Here is a 9,343-nt window from a genome sequence, read left to right as displayed (position 1 = left end):
TTACCAACTCCTACATTTTCTCCAGTCCTCTTCCACAGTGCTCCTTGCTGGTCAACCAAGGGAAGCTGGGAAGATTCCAAAGGAGTTTTGGCACTCATCTGGTACTAGGGGTTCATTACCCAATAAGTAAGATAAGCATGGGATTACTTGTGCTTACTTAATAGTCTGTAGTGAACAATTTCATAATGATAACAAGAAATTGTTCATGATAAATCTGCAAGCAAGTACCAATAACTCTGTTCTTATTTACTGGGTACTCCACACCACCTCAGTCAGAGATAATAATATTTAAAAAATGTTTTTGAGTCTGTAAAAAGGTATTATGGGGTTGGGAGGGAAACAGCCAGTCTTACCTAAAAGCAGAATTTTTGATGTGGTGAAAACATGTTAAGTAGTTCACTGCAGAGTGGTAAGTAGGCACAAGTAAGCCCATGTTTACCTTGCTTATCGGGCAACCTAACATGGTTCCTGATTATTTTTAGATTGCTCTTGTTTTGACTGTAGTTCTGTGTAGTTCTGGTCTCTTGCCTTTAATTCTTCTCTATAGTTATTGGACTAGATGATGGCACTGAATCTGTCCAGGTTTCATTCATTCATATATTCCCTAAAAGGAAATCAAACGTATCTTCCAGTTCTTCCCACTTTTAATTTAGTCTGCCCTGGTGTGGTGTTACAGGATAATGCACTGGACAGCAAGGTCAGTTTGAGCTGCAACGTTGATGTGAAATGCAAGGGTGGTGGTTCAAACCCATCAGCTGCTCCTCGGAAACCCCAAGGGTCACTGTAAGTCAGTTTGGTCCCCTGAGGTTAGAGATTCAGACACCCACCACCTATGAGTGAGCTTTGCTGATGTTTAAAGCTTAAATAAGCACCAATCTCTCCCATTACCATTAAGGTTCAGTCACACCCAAAACCAATTTTGAGCTTTTCACCATTTAGTTCTCCATTAAATAGCTATCCATTGACCGCTAAGACTTTCTTGTTAAGTACTGCTGAGTTGGTTCCAACTCATAGCAACCCTGTATAGGTTTCTGAGGAACAGCTGGTGAGCTTGAATTGCAGCTCAAACCGACCTTGAAATGCCACACCAGTACTCCTAAGACTCAATTCTTTCCCCATAAAGAAGCCAGCCGGTGAAACAAACTCTTCAATCCTAGGGCTGTTTTCCTTAAAAAATAATCTATACTGTCTTCATTATCGCCTATTTTTTTTCAACTAGTATGATGTGATTTTCATCCATTGGTGGTGGTTGTGATGTGCTGTGGAGTCGGTTCCGACTCATAGCAACCCTGTACAGGGTTGAAATTACCTTCTTTAGTGTCATCAATGACTTTTCAGCCAACAAATCTAATGTTTACTTATGTGACCTCTTTGTCATGTTCTGCAAATGTGTACTCTCAATCACTCTACTTGCAACTTCCTCCTCCCTTGATTTACATCTTTTATGGGGTTCTTTCCAACAACCAGGTTCTTCTTATCATTTTATACTGGTATGTCTTCTTTGACTCCCCCCCACCCCCCAGAGTTATGGGGTTTATTAGTTTCATTAACAGATTACAAATCAGGATCAGAAACGCTCAGGGCACCACATTTCTTCCATTCAGGACAGTCTCTCATCTGGGGCTGCAGGCAGTCCTCTCTCTGGCCCTTTAACCCTTGACTTGGCCTCTGCCCTGCTTTATAACAATATTATAAAGTACTTTTAGGGCTGCTGAAAAGTGCCCAAAGGACACTCTTTTCGCTATAAGCCTCAGCCCAAAGACACTCAGCTCTATTAAGTTCCTGGAGGCACCCCACTCCAAAAGTGAATATGCTGCCCAAAGGTACTCTACTTTACTTTCTCTGTAGGATGGGAAGCCCAGCACTCTGGTGCTGTGGGTCTTGGATCTGGTGCTGGTGTTGGTGTTGGTGCTGGTGCTGGTGTTGGATCTGGTGTTGGTGCTGGTGCTGGTGTTGTATTTGGTGTTGGTGTTGGTTTGGTGTTGGTGCTGATGCTGGTGCTGGTGTTGATGCTGGTGTTGGTGATGGTGCTGGTGTTGGTGTTGGATCTGGTGTTGGTGTTGGTTTGGTGCTGGTACTGGTGCTGGTGTTGGTGTTGGTGTTGGTGCTGGTACTGGTGCTGGTATTGGTGTTGGTGTTGGTGCTGGTGTTGGTGTTGGTGCTGGTGCTGGTGTTGCTGCTGCGGCTCCTTCTCTATGACTCTTTCAGTGTCACAGCTTTCTTCTGGGTCAAGAAGGTTCAACGTGTAGGAATCCCAAGACCCAAAGGACATGTTCCACTGCTAGCTTTTCTTCCTTAATGGTAGTAGGATGCTCTTTCCGGCTCCTGCTAGAGCTGGTTTTATACTCATATTACAGATCCAAGTTACCGCAATCACAATTAGCCCTGTTAACTCACAACTGAATCATATAACTCTATCGCAGCTTTCTCCACATTTTTTTACCCAGACCCAGTTGAAGAAAAAGTTGTCTGGTGGGAATTACAAAGATTATGGGTAGAAGTAATTTGCTGAACTGCAATAGGTAACTAAAAAAATTCATACTCTGAACTACCAAGCTATCCCATTTCTTCCAGGCTATCATTCATTCTTTTGTGCATTCATTGAATACACTATATAAGAGTCACCATTCTAAACACTAGGGATTCAGTGGTAAGCCAGCCAACAACCCTGGTCTCCACAAGCTTACATTCTAGTGAGGAGACACACAATACATTTACCATATAATAGCAGGTAACAGTGAGTTCTACAAAGAAAGATAAGCAAAGTATGACAAGGATGCTATTTTAGGGAAGGTGGTCAGAATACTATAGTCACAGTTATGGGGTTTAGCAAGTTAGAATTCAGTGTCAAAAATGCTCAGGGCATATTCCTTCATTTTCTTTATTCATGATTTCTGACTGAAGCTTCTAGCAGAGCAAACAGAGGACAAATGTCCAGTCAAAGGAGCAGCAGTACAAAGGCTCCTGTTTTGGGGAACAGTACAGAAGTTGGTAGGGCTGCAGTGTAGCGAGGAGGTGACAGCAAGTTTGTACTGAGTCTGTGAGTGCATTCAAGCATGTTGCAGACATGGAGGTAGTTAGAGATCAGAGACACAGTTGAGCACTGACCAGCAATGCTGATAAGGTAGCGATATTGCCTCTGCAGTTCTGAGAAGAATGATACTTAACCACACAAGCACTGCTTCTTCTTGTCTTGAATTGACCTCAGGTGAACAGAAATTAAGTCTACAGAATTAAAACTTCTTTGACCTCATTTTTTAAAGGATATTGCTTTTGGACATCATCCTTAATTTTCTGTTTTTCTCACTTTACACATTTTGATCAGAATGACTTATCTATAGTGAAAAATTTGATGACTCCCAAATTTTTATCTATAGCTTTGACCTCTTTTTACAGCTTCTGACAGGTTGCTTCAGTACTCTTTAAATACCTTCACTTGGGTGTTCCACAAATAACCTCAAACTTAAACCTATGCACAACTAAACTTGTGATCTTTTTATTCAGAACTGCTTTTCCTTTGCACATCCTGTCATAAAGTACCTTGTAATGTTCAAAATTATTTTGTTGATGCATAAGAATCCCATTGTGAAATGGCTTCTTCAGAATTTTCTTGCTTTATTTCTTATTACATCCTCTCCACTTATCCCTGGACTCCAAGTCTCAAATTACTATATTACATATTCAGTCACAGTCTTTGCTTAGGCAATTGCATATTTGGTTTTCCTTCTTTGGCCAAAAACTACTCTCCCTTCTGTGATTATCAAAAGAACTAAACATTTCCAATTGCATTACTATATTAAATTACAGTATTTTGTTTATATATTTCTCCCTTCAATAGACTTAAAATTCTGGGGTTTACTCCTTTGAGTTCTTCAGGCCCACACCATTGTCACAATATCAATACAGCTTAATTTGTGTCTGTCCATCTAAATAAAAGTCAGTAGTCTTACCTTTCCCTGTTAAATATCAGAGGATATTCATATTTTTGCATCTTCTCTGTGAACTTACTTTCTTCTTTTATTTCTATAGGACACTCATTAACATCACAAGGTAAAATGAAGTCAATTGCATTTGATAACTCAAAGATCCTTCGCTGTCCAAAATATCCACAGTAATGACCATTGAGAGCCTGCCAGAGCCTAAGTAAAGACAAAGGTAGGGAGAAGAAAGTAATTAAGGAATTCACTGAAAGTGATTTTGTTCATTGGATCACTATATAACTTTTTACTGATCCACCAGCTTTCAAACATGAGTCTAGGGCTTGTCATATTAAACACTATGAAATTAGTCATACCATAAACATTTTTATTAGTTAGAACTCCAGTTCTTTACTTCTAATACCATTTATCAAAACCAGAAAAGAAGGAACATATTTTTCCTAAGGAAACAGGGACCATTCAAGAAAATCAGAACCCACATTGACTGACAGTGTATTAGTTGAATTAGGCCTTAGAATGGGCTATACCTCCATAGCAGAACTTGTGGGAGGAGACACTTAGTGATGTTTTTACTATTATCAAAGTCTTTCTGACCTCCATCCACAATTTCTACTACTGTGGAAACACTATTCTAGTTTTTACCACTATATTCTGAAAAGAGTGGCAAAATAATGTATACTTATTTGCTTTATTTTACTATCAAGTTGCTCCAAGAAGTCCTTCTAAAGATCCTAAATGGGATAAAGCAACAGAGTATCATCAACAGAAGTGTAAGTCCTATGTCTCAGGGAAAGATAAAAATATGAGTGGTATTTGGGATCTTCCTTTTATTTCTTGATTTCAATCTCAGGGTAGCAAATGATGCAGAGCAACAGGAGGAGGAAGACATATTACAAGGAGTAGAAGCCACAAAGTCCAAGTAGTGTCCAATCTCCAAGTGGTTGTTGTTGTTAAGTGCTGTCAAGTCAGTTCAGACTCAGAGCGACCCTGTATAGGGTCTCCAAGGAGTGGCTGCTGAGTTTGAACCATCCACCTTGAGGTTCAAACTGACATTGTAGTCAGTCCAGTGCTTATCCTCCATTGCCACAGGATTCCTCACACCTGACCGTGTCCTGTAAAATTAACATGAGTATCTGGTATTTCTGATAAATTTTAATTCCCTGAATTGTTATTGTTGTTAAGTGCCTTTGAGTCATAGCCTTGCCAGAAGCATTATTAAAGTTAAATGGACCAGCACTTTAAACATTGTTGTTGTCATGTGCCATCGAGTCGGAACCGACTCACAGCGACCCCGTGCACAGCAGAACGAAACAATGTCCGATCCCGGGCCAACCGCACTACCACCGCCACACTTGACGCCATCAATGATGTCACCTGGCTGATCCATCTCGTTGGGGGTCTTCCTCTTTTTCTCTGCCCCTCCACCTTACCCAGCATGACATCCTTCTCCAGCGACTGTTCTGACCGGACAATGTGTCCAAAGTATGAGAGATGAAGCTTAGCCATCCTGGCCTCCAAGGAGCACTCTGGTTGCACTTCTTCCAAAACAGATCTATTGGTTCTTTTGGCAGTCCATGGCACTTTCAGTATTCTCCTCCAACACCACAACTCAAAGGCATCAATTCTTCTACGATCTTCCTTATTCACTGTCCAGCTTTCGCATCCATATGAGGTTACTGAAAATACCATGGCTTGGGTCAGGCGCACCTTAGTCCTCAAGCTGACATCTCTGCTCTTCAGTACTTTAAAAAGTTCCGTGAAGCAGATTTGCCCAATGCAATACGTCGTCTGATCTCTTGACTGCTGCTTCTGCGAGTGTTGATAGTTGATCCAAGAAGAATGAAGTCCTTGACAACCTGAATCTCTTCTCCATTGATAAGAATGCTGTTTATTGTTCCAGTGCTGAGGATTTTTGTTTTCTTTACATTGAGTTGTAATCCAAAAGTTAGGAGGGTGAGGTACTAACTCAAAACAATCCTAAATGCATTTGGCTTTAGACCAGGACTGAAGAAACTTCTGGGTTCATGTTGCTTCCTATTCTATGCTGAACTCTCCCAGATGACTGACCCTGTCTCCTGGACTCATTTCCGATTTCTTCAGGATGGTTAGCTTCGCCTCCCTGAAATTTTGTCTCCAGATTGACCTATCCTTTGTTGCAGAGCTAAGCCTTAATTGGACAAAGGATGTGACTTAGTTGTAAAAGACTCCATTCTGAGGTAACTGTTAATAGAGCCAAGTTCTTTGAACAGAGAACTCACAGGAAATCTTCACTGGCAGGAATAATCATTTCTCCATGCCAATGATAACTGGTTTAAGCTAGAAATTGATGCTTAGATCAACAAAGGTATAGGCACACATGGTGTGTTTGTGTGTGTGTGTATGTATTGTTACCTAATTTAACACTTCTGCTGTTACAGATGTGAAATTAAGCTGAAGCAGACACTCAAGGCACTGAATTATGAATAATCTTTTGATGATGAAATTTTAGTGGTTACGAATTGGGCTGCTAACCTCAGGGTCATCAATTCGAAACTACCAGCTGTTCCACAGGACAAAGATGAGGCTTTCTGCTCCCATAACGATTTATAGTCTCGGAAACCCTGTACAGGGTCGCTATGAGTCAGAACCGACTCCACGGCACATAACAACAACAACAGTCGCTTTATACAAATAAAACAACCTGATCCTCCTTCTGAGAAAGCAGCTCTACTTGCCTCCTAAAAATACCATACCCTACAGACTCACCCTGAACTCAACATTCTTAGAGGTGCTCCCATTCTTTCACAGCCTAAATTTCTTGGTATTTACTGCTGTGTCTTACTGAATGACCCCAACATTCACCTAATGGTACATGCCAGAAATCTGGGTGTCATTCTTGACATCTTATATCATTTATCTTTCCAGTTTAAGTTCACATCCTAATAATTTTACTTCCTAGACAGCTGTCAAATCCAAACCACCTATTTCACTACTGCTGCCACTACCTATGCTTATGAGTCAGGCTGCTAATCCCATGGTCAGTAGTTCAAAACTACCAGTGGTTCCATGGGAGGAAGATAAGGCTTTCTGCTCCCATAAAAATTTACAACTTTGGAACTGCTATGTAGGGTTGCTATGAGTTAGAAACGATTCCGTGGCACATCACCACCATCACCACCACCAAATTAGAGGCATTATATTCACCAAAGACTTCTACTTGGTTTTCTTGCTTCCATTTTTGCTACCATGTGATCCATTCACCCACATGATCTTTTAATAAATATGAGAATTAGATCATGCACCTCCTCTTTTTAAAATCTTACAATGTCTTACACGATAAACAGCTACATCCTTAACAATGCCTACATGACCTGGCCCCACCTAATTAACTAGACTCAAGCTTACAGATAATTAATTACTAGAGACAATGTTACAACCAGAACTGCTGAATTTCAATCCAGTATATTTTAACTACTACACAATACTGCCTCTTTTTCAATTTCATTATGTTTAAACTCTCAAATAGACTTTGAGATTTTTTGACTCTCTACTTCCCTGATCTTAACTAGCATTCTTCTTTTTTGGCCTATATTTCCCCTCCCTGACTTTTTTTTTGATGCACACAAAAACACCCAGGAATATACAATCATTTAAACAACCAAAGGGCAGATTTTGAAGGCCAGCCCCCTGCCCATCAGTCCAGTCTTTCTCTTTACACGACTGTACAGTCCTTAGATGCTCTATCTTTCCATGCCATCACCTCTGCCTCCATCTCTGATGTCGCTGCTTCTCTGGTTATGATCCCATGTTCTACTCATGCTCTTCCTTCCTGCTAGTCCTAGGCTCCTCTGTTCCTGGAATGTAAGATTAACTACACCCTTTTTTTGTCATGCAACTTCTACTTTTACACATGTGACAATCACAATTAGTCACAATAACAATTACTCCTGAAGCAAAAGAAACTATCCCCATCACCTTCCACCAGACCCATGCAGACTAGATGAAAACTATTCAGTGAGGATTCTACCTTTCCCAGCTTGCTCTGAAACTAAACTTTTAAGCCAACCACTTTGTGCTTTTATAGGCCCCCCATTTTAGGTAATTAATGTCTAAGTTGCCCGTCTCAATCAACCCTGTGTACTGAGGAGATAGGCTTGATCCTTGATGTGAAGACTCCTTCCCTCTCAGTTGATATTTTGAGATATTAGATCCATAAGTTATGGTCAAGTTCATCAAATTGTAGCAATTTACACTTGTTTCCTGTATCAAACTTCTTTATCTTCCTCTAGTTGAGTTCTGATCATCAAGTCATCAAACTATGTCAAATGGGTACTATCTGTAAGTTTGGGTGTTCTTGTGCACCTCCCTCTACTTCATATCAGCTGGACAAGTCACTATCAGCTCTAGCTCCTAGTGGCTAGATCAGTGTCCATGGGCTCAGGAGTGCCCAAGTCTTCCCAAAATTCAAACCAACCAGCCCTTCTTCTCTCTCTCTTATCTCAAGGTTGACAGGAGCTATGAAACATGGTCAGGCTCAGGTCATGTCTTCATTACTGCCTTTCCCCAACTTCCACTCACAAGTAGACCAACACGGTCATCAACAAGCTTACAAGTCTGCCTGTGTGTGCCCTTTGAGTTTGAGTATTGAAAGGGGGTTTGTCCTGAAGGGACTTGATGACTTCCCTTGATGGCTCCCAGGCATACAGCTTGCTTGTTCTTATAATAGGCAGTCTGCTTCTCCATGCCCCCCCCCCCACTGGTCTTTGGAGAAGTATCTCCTGTTCCTCTAGCCCTAACATTATTCTTTTAACAGGATAAATCACTATCATAATTTTAGGACATTTTAATATGTAGCAAGATATTGTTTGCAAAAATGTCATGACATTTCCTTTCATTCTATCTCTTTGTTGTCTGTATTTTGCATATATGTGTTTAACATTATCTAGGTAATTAAAACAAGTAGACTATATAAACCATTCACACTGCTAAAGAAATAATTAGGGGCTTGGTGGTAGATAGGGTAGAAGTACAGTGAAGATCTCTGTCAGCAATAACACAGAATACCAGATGAAACAGATTCAGGGGAGCATTCCAAAACTCTGAACCACATATATAGGAATATTTTAAAAGTTTGAAGGCTTATAGCTAGTGGAACTTGTAGCAGAAGCAAGAAATCTCACACTTTCGAACCTGCTGGGCTGCTGACAACTTGGGTGAGACCAAGTGGTGAGACCAAGTGGTGGTGCAAGCAGACCCACCATGGACTGACGCCTGCAGAAACCTTGGAGATAAAGGTGTGGACAGTATTTTCTGTATTGCTTTGTTTTGTTCTGTTTTTTATTTTGGTATCTGTTCATTGGATTCTTGTTGTCTGTGCACCTCCATTCTGGTGACTAAAGGGGGTACCTGAGCAAGTGGACACCCCC

The 9,343-nt window shown here is 40.8% G+C and overlaps 1 protein-coding gene across 1 annotated transcript in view; it reads right to left on the bottom strand.

The window, feature by feature from the left end:
- The window catches only part of WDR64 (WD repeat domain 64), a 457,550-nt gene that overhangs the window by 50,452 nt on the left and 397,755 nt on the right, over window positions 1-9,343 (bottom strand). The window contains exon 23 of the mRNA XM_006868582.1: window positions 3,951-4,139. Coding sequence (XP_006868644.1) covers window positions 3,951-4,139 — 189 coding nt within the window. The remainder of the gene's footprint in view (window positions 1-3,950; window positions 4,140-9,343) is intronic.

The sequence above is a fragment of the Chrysochloris asiatica genome, unplaced genomic scaffold (genome assembly GCF_000296735.1).
Source record: "Chrysochloris asiatica unplaced genomic scaffold, ChrAsi1.0 scaffold00119, whole genome shotgun sequence".
Classification (NCBI taxonomy): domain Eukaryota; kingdom Metazoa; phylum Chordata; class Mammalia; order Afrosoricida; family Chrysochloridae; genus Chrysochloris; species Chrysochloris asiatica.
The sequence above is the reverse complement of the archived record's forward strand: the minus strand, read 5'-3'. Positions and strand labels throughout refer to the sequence as shown.